We start from the raw sequence: 19680 nt of genomic DNA, 5'->3' as shown, positions 1-19680 counted from the left end.
TCTCCCTACAGTCCAGACCCTTTAGCCCACCCATACATTCTTCCAGCCCTCCTCCGATAGCCCCCTTAGCCCGGGCTGAAAGCACTTCTTCAATATCGTCAACCAATTCCCTGAGTGCAGCCACCACTCCCACAGTTGGTAAAGATTCTCTCCTCTCTTTTCGTCTGTTTGTGGTTTATGATTGGATCTCCCCCAAGGCCCTGTGTTTTTGGTGGAAAGGGTTTGGTTGCATGTTTGCTCTGTCACCTGACTCTTACTTGAGAAGTACCTTTTCATTAAAGGAGGCAAGTCCTCCATTGCACAAATAAAAAAGAATCTGCATACCCATGTTTTGCAGGGGTTTTCTTATGCTATTCTCTACAGAAGTACTCACCAAAGAAAAGAAGAAATCACCAAGGAAATTGAAATCATTAAATTTAAATTTTTCTGAAAATTAAAAATAGTCTCCTTTAAGAGGAATTGTTGAAATTGCAACTGCGTGCCATGTCATGAAATTTTGAAATTGTCTTGAAGCTTTCCTTATTTCCTCCCTATTTTTGGTTGTCCTGAAGCTCACAAATGGTATCAACATTGACATTGAGAGACTTGAGTAAATCTTTTTTTTTCTGTACATTTCAGTGATACCCTATTTATTTTCCCAGAAAATATACGCCACTTGGTGACATTTTCAGTCCGTGTCTTTGTGCCTCTTTCCTCCCTCTGTGAGGAAAGTGGCTGCTCAACTGGATGATCATCCTAATTTAAATGTTTGATTTTTGCCTGGAGTGGATACCAAGGCTGGTTTCCCTCTTTTCCCTCCTGCTGTCTGCTCCTGCTACCTTCCTCTTTTATACTGCATGCTGTCTCTGACATAGGTCTTTCCCAGCCTATTTTTCCAAACAGGACTTCCCTTCCCCTTGGTCTTCTTTTATTGTCCGAATTGCCCTCTAGTTCTTCCCTAATTTAAACCAGCTTCTCCATCATGCTTTGCTGAGGAGAATCACTAACCAAAGCTAAATAAATTCCTGCTGCTCCTGTGGAAAAGCACACAGCCGGGTTGTCCGTGGTTGAAGTAGCTTGATCAAAGTCTGACGTTCTTCTGGGAAAGAACTCCCTATCTTCTCAGGGAAATAAGTGAAGGTGGACCCAAAAGAAGTTCACCTGAATCACACACTCTTTCCTGTAATCAGAGCATCCCAGGGAACCCCTTCAAAATGTGATGGAACTAATAGACACCTACACTAATTTCACGTGGTTTATGAACAGACAAATATTTAATATTATTTATATAGGACAGCTGTTCTTTGTTTGTATAAGACTGGACAATTTGGAACTTCCTGACTGTCAATGCAGATCAGATCATTTCTCACCATTTTTCAAACTGTTTTTTTAATAGCCAATCATGGGACTTGAACTCTGGGCCTTGGTGTTGTCCATGAACTCTTTGACTCAAGGCTACCGCCCTAGCCTTTCAGCCACAGCGTCATTTCTGGTTTTCTAATGGTTAACTGGAGATAAGAGTCTCACAGTCTTTTAGTGCCTGGGCTGGCTTTGAACTGTGATCCTCCTCTCTTAGACTCCTGAGTAGCTAGGATTACAGGCATAGGCCACCACGCCCAGATCATTTTTTTTTTAAACTCTATCTCTTCAGTCTTCTTGAGGGCTCTAGCCCTTGAGTTTTCTCACTCATTTATTCCCTCCACCCTCATCACCCCCACGTGATCTCAGATGGGCCATCTAGCATGTTCTTTAACCTCACGTTGATCAAAGAAACAATGGTACACACACAAACATTGAACTGTGTCCATACATTGGACATGGTGTTTCTATATTCTACTCCATGCCCCTTCAAGATGAGCCATAGAGGTGTTTAAAGTACACAGTGATGTAAGAGGCTGGTCTCCTTGTTTCACTGCTGAGGAGATACTGACTTAGTCTGTTTGGTTTGCTATTTTTATGTTTTCATCTCTCCATCTGGCTTTCATTTCTCATCCCTCCCCCATCCCCTGTTCTTTGGTTCCTCTCACTCCTAGTGGCCTGACAGCCATTTCTCTGTGAAGTAAATAGGCTGCTGAATGACTGAGCAGAAGCCATTCCTGTGTGCTGCCATTCCCTCTTTCTCTGTTGGGTGTGTTCTGGTTGGTCCACACCAAAGGGCCTGATCATAACTGACTTGGAATGTTCACTTTGTGTTGTCCCATGGCTTGGGAAAGGTTGGAAATTTCAGCTGCAAATTTCCTGAAGTCAATAGATCCCCATACCCTTCCCACAACCACCACAGTTTTGATATTTCCAATGAGCTCAATTTAAAGTGATTTAAGAAATAGACTTTTTTGCCAGTCCTTGGGCTTGAATTCAGGGCCTGGGCATTGACCCTGGGCTTTCTTAAGGCTAATGCTCTATCACTTGAGTCACAGCACCACTTCTGGCTTTTTCTGTATATGTGGTACTGAGGAATCAAACACAGGGCTTTGTGCATGTTAGGAAAGCAACTCTACCACTAGGCCATGTTCCCAGCCCTAAAAACTAAACTTTGCATAGCAAGGCTATATAAATTCTTTATACAATAAGCAATTTAATAAAATCAATGACTTTGGGCACAATTTTTTGTGTAAGAACAATGATTTTAAAGTAATCTGATGACCCCATGAGAAAAGTTTCTGTGTATTGTCACTCTCAAATAACAAATAGCTCTTCACTGAACTTTAAACATTCTCAGTTTAAAAATATGCCAATATTTTGTATGTGGCTAAAAGACAGAAAAAAAAGCTGCCAAATAAAGTAAGATGCAATTCTTTGTTATCTTATGAAATATATTATTTATTCCAATTTTGGACAACTTAGAATCAATGAAATGTAGAAAAATATCTTTTGTACTAGAAAACCCTCACCAGATTTGGGAGGGAAATTTGTGTGACAGGGCGGGGCAGGGGTGGGGGAGGGTGTCGTTGGGCTTGAACTTGGCCTTTTCCCTGTCCCCAAGCTTTTCATCTCAAGGCTACCACCCTACTCTTGAGCCAAGCCCCACTTCCCATTTTCTAGAGGTTAATTGGAGATAAGAGTCTCAGGTCCTTTTGTTTCCAGGCTGGCTTTGAGCCTCAGTCCTCAGATCTCAGCCTCCTGTGTAGCTAGCATTACAGGCGTGAGCCACTTTGCTCATCTTGGTGGGGAAATTCTATTAATATTATAAAGATAGGAAAATATTTTATTTTATTCTATTATATTGAACAGACTTCTACTTAGAAAACAGGAGAGAACAATACCGGAGATTTATCTCTAATTTTCAATATTAGTGTTTATTCTTATTTTAATGGGTTTTGGTTATTTTTAAGATAACTTGCATAAAAAAGATCTTTCTTAGAACCCATTGCCAAAAGATTATGAGAAGGAAACTTTTTCTTCCCTATTAATTTGTTATTTATGTTCCTTACTGATAATGATGTAATTTAAATTGCATCGTTATCATTACAAGATTCTATAATAAATAACAAGAAAGCATCTATTTGTGTCATTGAAAGAATTGTGATTTCCTTTGGTTCAGAACTTTGATCAAATGTGATTTGCATTTGGTAATATGACAATAAGATCAAAAACACAAACTATTTCCTCCAAAATGTGCAGCAATTCTGAACTATGAATGCTTCCTAAATATGCATATTGCATTATTTCCAGTTATGCTATATAACAACAAAGAAGGCTGTTATTTGGAAGGATCTCTCTCCAATAATAGTATAAGTAGTGTAGGAATTACATTATTGTGTTCTAGCCATTTAGGATATATAAAATGTAATTGAAACTAATTGTCAGGTAATATCCTAGAACATTAAGAATTGATCACAAAAAAAAAAATTCTTGGGGAGGGGAAAAAAAGAAAAAAAATCTTTCCCTGTCTTATTCCCAAACTCTAGGGGACAAGTCAATAGAATATATTGCAAAAACATTTTTGATGGACTATTTTTCCACCCTCATTCATATCTTTACTTCTCTATAATCTCATAGAGTTTCACAATACAGGTCTCTGTGCATACTATATTCAACTTTCTGCTGTTTGTAATAATACTCGCAAGACCCATCATATTATTTAAACACAGATTAAAAATCTGTAAACAACACAATTACCTGTGTTCATTAGTTGATGAGAAAAGAGACTGTGTAAAGACATGAAGCAACAGCGGTCTAGAGCATTCTTGATAATGTAATCAATTTACAAAGACATTTTGCCACAGCTGGATGCCATGGCCAGTGGTAGAACCATAATGACACTGTTGGAAAGAAACAGTCCATAATCATCAAAGGCAGATGAAAGGCAAATTTGCGAATTTCATGTGGATACTGATGAAGCTAAAATGGGGTAGTTGGTGCAGGCATGAAATTCTATACTCGTGTTTTTCTATGGTCCTATTCAATGGTAGCTTCTTTTATGCTGGGGTGGGAGTGTGCTTGCTGGAATAGCCTGCTGAACTGTCAGGACTCTGTCAGGAGCTTCTTGTTGATGGACGCGTCAGGCCACTTGAGAATTGTGTTGGAGTAAAACACACTTGAATGTCAGTTATTAATTACAGTGCCTTTCACAACTCCTGGAGAAGGTGAGTTGTGCCCCCTTCTCTGGAGCTGATGACTGTCAAACTCACAGATGAGACACCTTGAGGGGTTTTTTTAACAAACATTTTAATTTTCTTCCTGTAGAATCATCATTCCATAAGCTCACTACTTTCTCTCTCCTTATCATTACCCAACATCTACAAGTTGGATTTCCTTTTGCCATAAAAACCATTGTCGTGTTTCAACCAGTAAAGTATGCTGCTTGGTTTCATTTGGGATTTGTATTTGTGCTCTTTTTGTTTTCCATTCGTTTATATTTCTTTGGTTCGTAGTGTCAGAAGATGATGTTTTTTATGACAAACTGCCCTCGTTTGAAAGGCGCTGTGACATGCCTGCAGGTATGGTGCTAGCTCAGTGATCTCTAGCCCTCTATCTAGATTTTTTTTTTAATCCAAGCCATTCTCCATCTGAATGCTAGAAACTTCATGGACATGCTCCTGGCCTCATGAGTGTGCAGCACCTATCAGATGCACGCTGTACATTCACTGTTCATCGTGGAAACCCATCCACTGAAATGGGTTTGGGGGTTGTTTTTCTGAGTGGGCATATTAAAAAGCAGCAGGCTGCATGACAGTTTCTCAGCGAAAAGGTTCAAAACAGGTGAGATGCCATTGCTTTGTGAATTTTCACTGGAGGAAATCATTGAACTGCTCAGAATGACATGTTTGGAAACTGCTTTTTAATTGAAAATATACTAGAGCATCATGGGTAAGCATGTGTTCTCTTTGGTTCGGAGATGAGGGTGTTCTGTGTCTGGAAGCCTACGGTGATTCCAGCAGAAGGGGACAGAAGTGTTATGACAGTTTCCATGAACTCTAAGTTGATACACAATGTTGGTGTCATACAAAGCATACAAACCATAACTGAGTTTATTCTGTTTTTTGGAAACATGGAAGGGGGTGACATGGAAGATAAAAATGGATACAGCCATTGATGAATGACAATTCACCCAAATTAGTCTCATTTGGCTGATACCCCTGCATGGCCAGGAAGATATCCGCTCCATGCACACAAGCACCAAGCACTGAGCTACCAGTGTGCCCATCCTTTTAGACTCCATAGCTTCGCTTTTGCTTTTTGTTTCCTCCACTAAAAGAAAAAAGAAAAAGAAAGAAAAAATAAGAATAAATCTAGATTGCGCCTTCCCTTTTCCCTGCACGCTAATATCATGCACTTGCCTCCTCCCCTCCCCTACAATGGAATTAATGACCGCCTCTATAACTCATATTGTGTCCTTCTCTCTCCCTCTCCTTAACCTTTCCCATCCCGCTTCAACTCCTGGCCATACAGAGAATGAACAGCCTTCCCTCGTTTGGTTTGACAGAGGAAAGTTTTATTTGACTTTTGAAGGTAAGTAGTACATAGCATACCAGATTCTAATATATACTCCCCTGTCCTTTTTGTAACCATCAGCATCTCAAACACCCAGTTCTCTCCCAAAGTTTTGGTCTTATGTTCTATATAAAAATGCTATGGCTACTGAGAAAAATATTAATGCTAAGGAAACATTACCTGGATTTGGTTTCTGTGTCATATTAAACAAATTAAAGCTAATTTGCAGTTAATATTAGTTACTTGATTCATTGTGGCCAATTGAAAAGACAATAACTAAAGAACAAAAACATATTTTTTCTAGCCAAAGAACTTAACTCTGTCAACCAGGGCTCTTTCCTAACTCTTTCTGCAAATGCAATGCAACAAATGTAAGAACATTTTTGGTTGATATTAGTGTTTAACCTTGTTTGGGAAAATTAGCGTTCCAGATACAACATCCATTATTGTGAACTATACTTGTGTATATGCTGCATAGCACATTGGAAAAGTCGGCAAGAAGGTAGTATTTTAGTAATTTTGATCTACATGTTTTGAAATTACAAACTGAATAACTTCAGTAAAATGGACAATTATTGCTGGGCTTACAGATTTTGGAAAATATACACATAAAGATTTGTCATGTAAGTTATTACATTCTAGGATATCTTGTTAAATTGATCCTATGGTCAAAAAGGGACCAGAAAGTTCTCTCCTCTAGAAGTGAATCTCAGCATTGAACTTGTCTGATTCACGACAATAGAAATTTTGCTAACTGGGATATGTGTATTTGGCTGCTATACTATGTTTGTGGCTGTTTTCTTCTCAGAGTAAATTTTGTTTACACAACAACCCTAGACACAGAAAAATGTAGCCCAGAATATAATAGATAGCTACAAGAAAAATGGTCAGATTTCAAGTTTCCTAGCTTGGGTAGAGACCAGAATGCCAGGCAACCATCACTGGAGGATGTATATTTTCTACATGATGTCAAAGCTTCTAGGACTTTGTCTTAAATCAATAACTTGCTAATAACCAATGTAGAAAGTCCCCAAACTGTAATCTCTGAAATATTCACTGGGTCAGAGGGAAGTAAAATGCCAAGGTATCTTTTCGCTGAACAGCATATCTCAAGAGAAGAAGCTGAGGCATAATCAGTTGATAAGCCTGAAGGACAACACACACTTGCACACATAAGGACTCTTTCTATGGTTCAGTCACAAGAAAAGATGCAGCTTATCATTCTTTATTGGTTGTGAGGCTTCAATCTAGAACCTGGGTCCTATCCCTAAGCTTTTGTGTTCAAGGCTAGTGCTCTACCACTTTGAGCCACAAGGCCACTTTTAGTTTTCTGGTAGTTAATTGGAGAGATCGGTCTCAGGAACTTTTCTACCCAGATTGGCTTTTGATCCACAGTCCTAAAATCTCAGGCTTCTGAGAAGCTAGGATTACAGGTGTGAGCCACTGATGCCTGGCTAACCTTTTTGTACTCCATGAAATGATGGTTCAACATGTGTTGAATAGCATTTCTTCTGAGATACTCTGATTTTTACCCACATTTGTTATTATTAGTTATCATTCTTTTCAATGCTTTCTTCAAAGACTGTAGACAGGAAGAAAGATTCCTTTGACTCTAAATGGGCTTTAAATTATTACAGGCTTTAAATTATTATTTACTGACTTCTAAATAGTGAGAAGTTGAGGGAGGGGTTTACTGAGACTTGAACTCAGAGCCTCATGGACTTCCTCAGCTTTCTGACTCAAGCTGTCATTCTATCATCCAAGCCATAATTCTATTCTAGATTTATTGCCACTTAATTGGAAACAGTTTCATGGACTATTTTACCCAGGCTGGCTTTGAACTGCAAGCCTCAGGTCTCAGCATCCTTTGTACCTAGGATTACAAACATGGGCTACCATGTCTGTGTTTTTATTCTATTCAAAATCTTAGCTTGCTTCAGGGCTTTGGTCATTTTAGTTGCCAATAAAGTAATGAACACTGGCTTTATTAGTCTACTTGCATTTAGCATAAGGTGTTTCATACCTCCAGATTTAATTGAACAAACAAGAGAGAAGAGCTTTCGCAGTGGTTCTAACTCACAAGAGTTTCAAAGATTTTGCAAGTCTTTTGTAAAGAGATTCTCTCAAATCTTTATTTAAGTTAGGCCTTTTATAAGTTAATTACAAATGGTAATGGCCTTTTAAATTTATCTCAGAACATAGAAGTTTCTTCAGGAAGGTATTTCCAAGACAAATTGATGTGGCTGTTAGTCATTTGAACAATTCAAGACCATTTTCACATCAATCTATTTACAAAAATATGCTACCCCTCTCTTAGCTAGTTTTGGGGGGGTTGTTCAATTTTTTGAGGACTAGGTTAATCTTTTTCTCCTACTAAGGTCTGAACTCAGGTTCTTACACTTGCTAGTCAGGCACTCTTACCATTTAGCCACAACCTGCCCTGACTTTGCTTGTTTTTGAGATAGATAAGGTTTCCCCTAGGCATGGATCCAATTGGCATTAGACTTGCTAGTATCTAAGATAACAGGCCTGCCACCACATTGAGTTCTTTGTTGAGAAAGCATCTCAACAACTTTTGTTTTCTGCATAGTCTGACCTGTCTCAGCCTCCCAGGCTAGGAATCCATGCATAAGCTATAGAGTCTGCATATGTGTTTGTTTGCTTGGGTCCATATTAACTACAAAAGCATCTTTTATGTGGTGGTGAGAAAGCCAACAAAGCCATGCGCCATGTAAGTCATTGAGTGTCCTTATGTCTAATACCACTGTGGTCATCAGTTATTGTAGGTTCTTCTCCCAGTCTCCTCTTTCCATGCACCTGTTGTTCTCGCTCCTTCATTCTCCGGGGGAATGGCATCTCTTGCATTACTCTTTTCTATATTCAGCCTCTCTGCTGAGTTTGCCTATTCACTTCCTTGACCTAGTGTAAGAGGTGAGCAGATTAAAGTATTCACGTCACAAGCATGATGCTCATTCACTTGCTTGAGAGTCACCAAAGAAAGGAATATTGGAAGGTCTGATCAGGTCTCTGAGCAACCATTTTGCTAAATATTCACAATATTCTTCAGGTAGGCCCTTACCCCACTGGAGGTCTTTTTTCAGTCAACAATGCAATAAAGTTACTGAGCACTCATTTTTCAAATGTTAAATTAAATTAAAGTGTTAAATTAAACCAGGTAGGAAAAACAATGTGTCCTTGATTCCATTAAAAATCCTAAGGAGAGCTGATACATAAAAACTCAGAACAGTCCTAGATATACATTGTCAGTATTACACATATGAAATGTATAATCTTTTTGTTAAAATAAGTGAGGTCCTGGGGAATTTTTGATATAGTCTAAAACTGAGTTTTATACACTGACCATATTATGAATATGAAATATATGCTCTTTTCTAGTGAAATAATTGAAGGTTATGGAGAGTTTTTTAAATAGCCTAAACCTGTAGAAACAATGGAAGTGGGATCAACCTACACTGTGCTCTACCAGAAAGGTCTGCCAAGGATTTCAATATTCACTTTGCCTCTTTATAGTAAACTTATTGTCTGCCTTTGAAAGGTCTGAGGACTTTTTTTGCTTATACTTGCTAATTTTCATGGTTTCCTTCTCTCTGAGGCCTTTGTCCCTATCTCTTTCACCTTCAGTATAGAAGCATTATGCTGGAGGTGGAATAGAAAGTCAGCACAGAGCCCTCTGGTTCTGGCCAGAGCTTCCTTTCAAGGCCAAAATGTGTGGCTGGACAACTGGAGAGAGCAAGAATGTACAGAACTTTTGTCAGAATTCTGAAGAGCACTGGTCACTTCTATGCCAAGCCTATCACCACAAGTGGTACTTGATTAGTGAGAATATGAATTTGTTTAACTTAGTATATTTGGCAGTTAATGTCAAGGCAATAGAACACTAAGGAGCCCTTACCACAGCCCACCATTTGAGCTAACCACTCATAGCCATAGCTCCTACAGTCCACACAATGGACATTATTATTCATATTTCTTTATAATTCTAGTATAAATTGTATGTAATGTGTATATGTTACCATGAAGATATTTTCAGAAGATATTAGAAATGAAAGTGTCCTTGTTAATTTATATCAGCTTGCTCTCCATACGTAGTACATATATGCATACCTATATAGACACAGAAGGAAAAGGATATTATATATGTTGTATATGTATTATGTTATATGTGTACATGTGTGTGTGTGTGTGTGTGTGTGTGTGTGTGTGTGTGTGTGTGTGTGTGCTCTAGCTGAAGTTATCCTTCTGGATTCAACATATTCCCTCAATGCAATGTGTGACTTTAGAGAAATTATCTGACCACTCTAAACCTTCTTTTCCAATTTTAGAAATTGGAAGGACTATGCATCTATTTTATAGGATTATATTCAAAATTAAAGTCAAGCTCTGAGTCTTTGCCTGCAATGCACTCAGTAAATACTAGCTTTTATCAGTTTCACACATCCCTAGCTTTTCACATGGCTGTCTATGTAGTTTTTGCCTGATCAGAGAAGTCTGCCTTGTAGCATTTTAGGCTTCTACATAGAACATCTAACATCTATCTGCTGAGTTACATAAAGACATCTCCTTTAGCACCATGGGCAATAAATAATCTTTGCTGCTTGTACAAGAGAATGATTGAGAAGCCCAATGCTACCTGCCTCCCTGCTATCTATCCCTTGCAACCCACAAAGCTACCATTAAAGCTAAGTTGTTAAAAGTAGTGATATGCTTTCTGATGTACCCCCTTGGGGCTCCATGTTAATGCTGCAGGGAGACACACAAGAAAGTCTGTTAGCATCTGTTTTATTAAAGTGTTTGCAAATCATGCCATTTCCATAGATTTGGCAAGTCATTTATCTGGAGAAGAATGGACAAGGAAAGATTGCAGGTGGAATTGCCTGCCTTTTGATAGGTGTGAGCCTTCATGGGGTGATGGCTGCCTCATCACCTCTATAGTCTTTGTTTGGTCATAAGTCTTTTAAGAGTAGCATCCTTCCGATTTATGCTGATTACTCCAACTTTTTATTGGCTGAGGATGTAGCTTAGTGGTACAGCACATGGATGATGTGGATGTGGCACTGGCCTCAATATCCAGCACCACAAAAGGAGCTAAAAAGAAAAAGTAAAAGAAAAGCATTCTCTTTTTCTGAACCTCTCATTAGCCTGGGAAAGGAAAGTCATCGGAATTAATGGATGAATGAATGAATGAATCTGATGACTCAAAGAGTTGTCAGGTCTTAAGGGAATCTCTCTTTTCTAAGCCTGTTCATATATCTAGATTGGATAGGTCAGATAGTTACTTATGAAAGGCCTTTGCAAATTGTAAAGTATTATATAAATGTAATAGTTTCCTTAAGTAATAACTGATAATGAGTACTCAATGTCTAATATGTCTGCACCAAGAATATTACATGAACTGTTGCATTCATTGAATCAAAGATTGATTTGAAGTCATGGAGCTAAGACACTGTCATAAGTCCTTGTCCTTAGGATAAATTGGCACCTCAAACTGCTTTGTACTTTACCTATGATAATCACTTCTACCAGAACAGCAAAGTCCCGTGGAAAAAGGTTTCATGGACTTCTCCTCTCTTTCACTGGACTTGCTGTGGTATGTCCTGAGGACACAAGTGACAGCACAGTTAGATAAGCATCTGTGTGATTGCAAATCGTTATGCACATTGTTATGCTTCTTACTATTTATTTTCTTTTTTAATTGTGATGAATAGAAGGGTTACATGCTTCTTACTAGTCTATTCAGGGCCATCCTTCACACCTGGCTTGCCCTTGCTCTGACTTTGAAGTAGGTCTGTGAGAAAGCAGTGAATGTTACTCCGGACAAGAGTGGCAAGAGAGCCGAGCAGTGTTCATTTGGTGAAGGGACAAGAGTATTCACTGCATGTTGGTTATTTCTCGAGTTAGAGTTTTACCCTTTTTGAACTCTACTCACAGCTTGTACCTACGATTTTGGCCACTCAGCAGGATTACAAGCAGTCTAGCTGAAGCAGGCAGAATTTTTCTCACTTCTCCATTCATTGATATTTACCTCCCCAGGAGACTTACGTTTAGCGCGCTCAAAATTATTATCCTCAATATTTTTGAACTGTAAGGAGAACTCAAGAAGTAAGTGTAGCCTAATTATAGAAAACACCATGTTACTTGAATATCTCCCAATAATTTACAGTAATGTTGTTTTGGGAATACTTATTTTGCCAGAATATCAAAGTAATATATGTATGGTACAGAAAATTTGGAGAATCAAAATTTAAAGAAAATGAAACAAGACAGTCACCAGTGGCTCATGCCTATAATCCTAGCTACTCAGGAGGCTGAGATCTGAGGATCACAATTTGAACTTAGCCTGGTCAGGAAAGTCTGTGAGACTCTTATCTTCAATAAACTATTCAGAAAAAGGTAGAAGTGGCTCAAGTGGTAGAGCACTAGCCTTGAGTACAAAGAAGCTCAGGGACAGTGCCTATGCCCTGAATTCAAGCAAGCAAGAAAGAAAATGAAGCCATCTGTAATCCACTGTCACCATTTGGCCAAACTTTAGTTCTAGGGTTTTCTGTGTGACTATGATTCTGTATAAGTGTGTATATGGTTTATATTACAAAATCTATAAAAGTTGTAGATCCTTTTAACATATAGAATCTTTATTCCCATTGCAATCTTTGAAAATGGTTCATAGCTAGCTTTATTTTGCTCATTGTATTCACTGAGCACATTAATTTAAAATTCAAATAAAGGAAAGTATAGATTAAAAAATAAACATCACTTTTAAATCTATTAGTTAGACATTCATATAGACAATTTTTTTCCTGTATTAGTACTGGAGCTTGAATTCAAGGACTCATGCTCTCTTTTGGTTCTTTGTCTAAGCAAGCAAGCCAAGCAAATGTAAGACTCTAAATTTCAAATCCTAGTATAGTGGTGAGATGCAGAATTTTATCTGAATTGATTTTCAAGAATATATTTTACAATAAACTGAAATTCAACTAGAAGTTTTGGAAAAGCAAGTTTTAGAACTTCAATATTCTTCTATAATCCTTAAGTTATTACCTTCTTGTCTCATCTTTCAAAATTCTGTAGTTTAAATTCCCAAAGAAGGTTGTACTTCCCCTGCCTTTAGATGCATGGCTAGGCATATGACAGTTCATCTGTGTTCAAATAAATTTAGTCTCTTTTTACATTATGGTAAAACCTCCACTATTTTCTTTTATTAATGACATTATTGAGAAATTAAGAGTCTAACCATAAATCAAAATGTAGTGACAGGAGTTATCAGTTCAAGTAACAATTCATCCAGGAGACCATGGGACCACATGGTAACTTCTATCTATGGTCCCAGTTTGCCATTAGGATAACATGTCACCATCCTTTAGAGAATGTGGTTACAGAGGAAAGCACAAGATCAAGTAGACCTAGAATTGAATTCTGAGTCTGCCATATTTTGCATGCAGAGACTATCTTCTCTTAGACTCAGTCTCTATCAATATGGTAATATCTTGGTATACAGTTTCAGGGATAACTACCCAATGTACTGTTGGGAAGCATAAGATGCACCATCTAGCTCAAAGTAGATACTCAGTAATAGCATCCTTCATCTTTTAAAGTTTTCCCTTTTTCCTTTTCACTGACACTCACCAGATCAACTGATGCTACTCACTTTTGGACACAAGGGAAGTTTCTTGGCTTTGAGCCCCACTTGTTTTATTGTAGCTGTTTTTCCATAAATTATGATAACATGCTTTTCTTAAAAAGGTGAGGACTCCATGAAGGCTAAAATCAGTACTTGGGCACAGCGGGATTTGAGCACAGAAGTCCATGGATTGAGCTCTGAACATCATAGCTTTGGAGCTATAGAGAAAGAGGTGGATGTCTCTACTTTGTCATGGACTTCCAGGCGAGAATAAAGAGTCTTGAAATGAGTCTGTCAGTGGTGATCAAGTTGGACCATAGAGATTTCTCACACACTTCCTTACCTTACTGGTCCCTAATTCTTGTATGCTTAGGCTGGGCAAAATAATTTTTAAGAAAGCAAAAAAATAGAAAATAGAAAAGAAAGTTCCTGAAAGAGCACAAAATTGTATATAAATTAATTAAAATCTATCACACAACATAAAAATGTAATGATTCACTAAGTAATGCATACTTGTTAAATTAAGTATGCATTTAGCATTATCTGTGGAGTCTACGAAGTATATACTTAGTTTAGCTCTCATCACAGTAGTTTCGTTTATTAAATTAGATAGTAGCATTAGACTATCCAAACTCCCATGAACATTTTCTTCCTGTCTTGAAATGTTGGTTACAGTTGACTTAACTTGTATCATCCATACCTATCTATATACTGTATGTATATGTATATACATACTTCAAATCAAATCTCTGTTTATGATATGTTCATATCATCAGTCTTTATTCCAATATCCAAGTTGACGCTAGCCTAGATCTTCATCCATTACATGGAAGCAGAGCCAGTAAATCTTCCTATAGATGTCTAATCATAAAAGAGTTTCTCTCCTATGCAAATGAAGAGCGTATTGATGCAAAATTAAATCACCATTCTTAGAATAATATAGAATTCCATGAAGTCAACCAAGGCAATATCAATCTGTTTCCATCACTCCCAGTGTCCACTGGATTTAACAGACAAAAAGAAAACTATTCATGACAGAAGAATAGAAAACCTGGGTGCTTACCTCATAACCACATGAAAAGATAATTAAGAAGTCAAAAAACCCTTAAGAGTATTCATAAAACTTTCAAGTGACGTTGAAGTAGGACTTTCTTTATTATAAATCAAAGTCAGATCTGAACCTGTAGTGGTGTGGAGAGACAATTGTATCACAAACGTGATTCTGCTCTTCCTGGAAATACCAGTACTAGTCATTTTTTGTTTATTTTCAGAACTCATTAATTGGACTGCAGCCTTAAATTTGTCAATAAAAAAATCTCATGACTTTAGGACATTTTAGAATCTCAATCAAGCCTTTCTACAATAACTTTATACAATAACATTTTAGCACCCATTTAAAATACATTAATTTTTGAGTAACTTCCCTGGAACTTGCTATATTCACGTAACAAGCTCCATTTAGATCTTCACAATATCTAAAGAAGGGTATCATCTCCATTTTATAATATGATAAACTGGAACCCAAAGAGGATAGAGGTTAGATTTTTCTTCCATGGTTATATAACCAGAAAGAAAACCAACCTTCAAATTTAATTCTATCCTCTACACTATTCAGAATATTCTTAGCCCAGAATAAAATAGAATTTATAATTTCTGCTATCTTCATCAATCAAATCATCTCTTTTTTATGTTTGGAATATCCTGTCTAGTTTTGTATCTCTCATTCTTGAGCAGAAGGGGCATTTGTCTTCTACCTGCAGCAGGCCTGCTAGAGTGGGTAATATGGGTCAAGAGACTATAAGATATGATCGTCTTTTTTTTTTTTTTTTTTTTGGTGCCAGTCCTGGGCTTCAGCTTAGAGCCTGAGCACTGTCCTTGGACTTTCTCAAGGCTAGAACTCTACCACTTGGACATCCCCAGCACTTCCGCCTTTTTTCTATGTATGTGGTACCGAGGAATCAAACCTGGGTCTTTGTGCATGCTAGGCAAGCACTCTACCACTAGGCCAAACTCCCGGCCCCGATATGATGGTCTTTTACACAATACCACCCCTCCTGTTACCCATCCTTCAGCTTGCTCTTTTAGGATGGATGTTTCCAGTCCCAAATGCGCAGAAATAAAATTTGTAGTCCCATCAAACCCATTATTAGTAACACAGTTCTTCCCTAAGCTTGGGTAAGATTAAGAGTACTATTAGAGCCGGGCTTGTGGCTCACGGTTATAATCCTAGCTACCCCGGAGGCTGACAATCAAGGTTCACAGCCAGCCCAGGCACAGAAGGGCATGCGACTCTTATCTCCAATTAACCTCTAGAAAAGGAAAGTGGGGCTTGGCTCAAGGGTAGCTGAAGAGCACAAAGACAGCGCCCCAGCTGAGTTCAATTCCCATGACCCACAAAAAAAAAAAAAAAAAAAAAAAAAAAGAGCACTATGACCGGCCCACCGCCAAGACTGAAGTCCACAGTGTCTAATGTCCTTGACTCTTCACTAGGACAGCAAAGCTTAGCAATTCCAAGTAAGGTCCCTGCTGTCTGAATGTGGGCTAGTACTTTAGCACTCCAGAGTTCCTCCTCTTTAAGGAAAAAGTGAAAAGTAGCATCTACATGGTGACAGTGTCATGCGAATTGCAGGTGCCAACACCTGTAACACACCACAGTGTGGGCACAGGACACACAGATACGTCCTCTGGCAATAGTGTGACATGAGCTTTCCTTTCCAAAGGATACAAACGTGTACCCATTTGTAAAGTATACTTCCTTGACTCCTTTATTTTCTATACCTGTCTTGCTTGCAGTTTATTTTTTTTTTTTTTGTATTTTATTGTCAGGGTAATGTTTAGAGGGGTTACAGTTACATTTGTCAGGTAGTGGGTACATTGCTTCTCAAACAGAGCTTCTTATCCCTCTATCTTTCTCTTTCCATTCTAAACCCTTTTCTGTCATTTTCACAACTTCTTGACCACATTTCCATTTCAGTGGTCTGCTCAGGAAACAATGCCACAAAGGACCCTGTCTTTTTTTTTTTTGCCAGTTGTGGGGCTTGAACTCAGGGCCTGAGCACTGTCCTTGGACTTTTCTCAAGACTAGAGCTTTACCCTTAAGCCACAATACCACTTCTAGTTTTTTTTCTATGTATGTGGTGCCGAGGAATTGAACCCAGGTCTTTGTGCATGCTAGGCAAGCACTCTACTACTAGGCCAAACTCCCGGCCCATAAGGACCCTGTCTTTTAAAATAGCATACTGTTGTGAAGCATTTCAATTTGCTTTGGCCTTGGGCTGTACACATGACTTGAGCCCTTCTTCATGGTGACAATTACCAAAAATTGCCTCTCAGAAAATCCCCACTATGCACTGTGAGCCTATGTGCCCAGTATCCTGCAGAATCCCTAGACATTGTCAGAAGTCTCCCAGCTGAGGACAGCCACTCGCCCTCTTGGCCATGCCACGGATGGTCAGAGTCCAGTTCTGACTCCTGTGCTCCTCCAACAATATGGCTCCCACTGTTACTTCTGATCACACAGTGCTCAGTCTGCATCCCAGCTCAGTTCCCAGTGTTTCCTTCCTAATGAACTATGTAGCAAAGCAGCTAGAAGACCCGAAACCTATTTCCTCATTTGTAGACTAATGATGATTGCCTTGTAGAAGGACTATCAGGATGAAGAGTTGATATAAACAAAGCCCCTTGAATACTTCTTAGAATGCAGAACTTTGTGTTTGCTGCTACAACTACTGTTCATAGAGCCAGATAATCGAGGACCGAACTGGCCACTTTTGAGCATTTTTTCTAGCTTTACCAAAGACATTAAAGAACCAATCTAAAGACAGGCGTCCAAGGTGATTCATTAAAAAAATTCCCTTTCAATTAGCATGAAGCCATGGATGCATCTTATGGAATATTGTGATTCAGCTAATCATTCATTTACTTAGCAAGTAAATGAATTTTATTTACAAGAATTTACAAGAATTCCATGAAAGATAATTTACTGCTTTGCAGGCTTAAAAAATAGCATACCCATGACATTCTTCTTCTCTCTTAAAGTCTACATTTCTCAATAATCATATCTTTTTTAAGAAGGCCCTTCATCTATATCATAACAAATCTGATAGAAATTCAAACTCATTGTGAACCCACCAACACCACCCCCATTTCAAACATACCAGAGGCCTCTCATCTTCAATAGGAAAGCTTTCATTCTCAGTTTCAGGGCCCTCAAAAGACTTCAAGAAAGGTATAATGCCACTTTAAATTGTACAAGTATTATATGAACATGTTTGTTCTGAAAAGTATCCATGTATTTGAATGGGATTATCAAAACGGCTTATAATTTCAGCAGCTATAAATCACTAATACTATATGCATATATAGATATTTCTATATATTTCCCAGATATTTACACACAACTCATCATGACCTACTTGCTAACCATTCAAGTCTCCATGCTTCCGCGTCTCATCATTCAAGGTGACCTCATTTACACACACACACAGCATACTCCTATGGTTTCTGCTCAGCCCTAATATACATATTAGGTCTTATTCTTCTTCACCTTCTGGAGATCTTGTTATTTCACTAACCTTGACTCCAATATTATCTTCTCAAGGAAACCCTTTCTGACTTATTGAAGCCACAGCAAGAGCTTTCCAGAGCTTTGCTCAGCAAATCCTTTTAAAGCATCCTTTTAAAGTTGAATAATTATTCAACTGAAGGTTTTTCTACCCCCTCACCAAATTCCAAGTTCTAATCCCATGGAAACTTGACTCTGCTATGATGCAAGCAGCCCAGCCCTTTCACCTCTCTGGCTCAATTTTAACCAGAAAGGTATTCTCTTCTAAACCCAATTAATCACTTAATGAACATGTGGACTAATGTGTAAAAATAAACTAAGCAACATCGTGACAAAACAATGTCCTGTTTATATGTTGCCTTCATTATTTATAAATCAGTTGTACGCATGCATAAACTTCACTTTCCTCCTGAGACCCAACAAGGCATAAATCAACATGAACTTAACAAAAGGTCAATATAGTTTTGGTTCTGCTCTGGGGTGTGCGGAGGTCCCATAAAAGAAGCATGTACCATTGTTCTTTTCTTTAAGGCCCTATAATCCTATGGGTAACAAAGACCTTGACATGCACATACCAGTAATATGGTAGTTATTTGCTTGTCCTCAGATGCAACTGCAGATATAACTGCAGTTACCTACTAAGGAAGCAAAATCAGAGCCTACATCTCAATACTGGTCTTAAATTGTTCTGCATGCCAGTTGTGCGGGACTGAGCAAGTTGTATAAGTTCTTGGAGTCTTTTTGTTTCTATATTAGTCAGGTTTCCATTACTGGGACAAAGTAGCTGAGATACTCTACTTATAAGGAGGCAGGTTTGTTGTGGCCCCAATTTAGGGTCTTCAGGACCATGTCAGTTGGCTATATCAAAGCACATAGCACACCATGGCAGAAACCCACGGTAGAGGAGGCCTCTCACCTGATGGTAGGGTGAGAGAGGAAAGGGCTGAGATCCCAATATCCACTTCAAGAGCACACCCCAAGGAACTGACTTTCTTCCACCTGATTCCTCCCCCACCACCCGCCAATAGTACCAGAGGCTGACAACCAAATCTTTGTCACATGGCCTTAGGGAGCTACTTCAGTATCAAAACTCTAACTGTTCCATCAAACTGTCATTTGATGATAATGCCTACTTCAAACATAAAGTGCAGAGTTGAGCATGCAACAGTAGTGATGGAGAAAATACTGGTACCGAATGTTGTGGACTTTAATGATGGCAGGAAGGCCGCTGATCTTTCTGTTGGTGATGATGATGATGATGATGATGGTGGTGGTGATGATTGCACAGTACACTGTAACTCACTCATCAGACATAAGGACCATGTTTGATCTTTGAATCTGAAGAAACTATGGTAGTGCCTGGTGCATAATGGACAGCAAACAAATATTTGTGGAGCTAAGGATCCATTACAAAGTCCAGGACACAAAAATTCAAGAGAAGATAGGGAGTAAATGAACATGAGCCAGAATGGTTAAGAAAAAATCAATATTGAAGAGAAAAGTATAGAAAATGTGGTATTTTACAGCTGGAGAAGCAGCAGAAGTTACTAAGGGCAAAAGCAAACAA

The 19680-nt window shown here is 38.5% G+C and overlaps 1 protein-coding gene and 1 long non-coding RNA gene across 14 annotated transcripts in view; one reads left to right on the top strand and one right to left on the bottom strand.

Moving 5' to 3' along the window:
- Positions 1-19680, top strand: part of Sgip1 (SH3GL interacting endocytic adaptor 1) — a 170048-nt gene that overhangs the window by 135604 nt on the left and 14764 nt on the right. For 5 of the 13 annotated variants that reach the window (XM_090334668.1, XM_090334657.1, XM_090334664.1 and 2 more), the window contains 3 exons: positions 12-138; positions 4854-4919; positions 5872-5931. In XM_090334668.1, the coding sequence (XP_090190794.1) occupies positions 12-138; positions 4854-4919; positions 5872-5931 (253 nt within the window). The remainder of the gene's footprint in view (positions 1-11; positions 139-4853; positions 4920-5871; positions 5932-19680) is intronic. The other 8 variants (XM_090334666.1, XM_090334669.1, XM_090334662.1 and 5 more) reach the window with 2 other exon arrangements.
- On the bottom strand, positions 5464-18233 carry LOC150061688 (uncharacterized). The gene is made up of 3 exons (XR_016535936.1): positions 18124-18233; positions 11436-11528; positions 5464-5670 (listed from the first exon to the last, which is right to left on the bottom strand). It is a non-coding gene; the product is annotated as an uncharacterized LOC150061688 (long non-coding RNA).

Source organism: Megascapheus bottae, chromosome 6 (genome assembly GCF_031878675.1).
Source record: "Megascapheus bottae isolate mThoBot1 chromosome 6, mThoBot2.hap1, whole genome shotgun sequence".
Classification (NCBI taxonomy): Eukaryota; Metazoa; Chordata; class Mammalia; order Rodentia; family Geomyidae; genus Megascapheus; species Megascapheus bottae.
The sequence above is the reverse complement of the archived record's forward strand: the minus strand, read 5'-3'. Positions and strand labels throughout refer to the sequence as shown.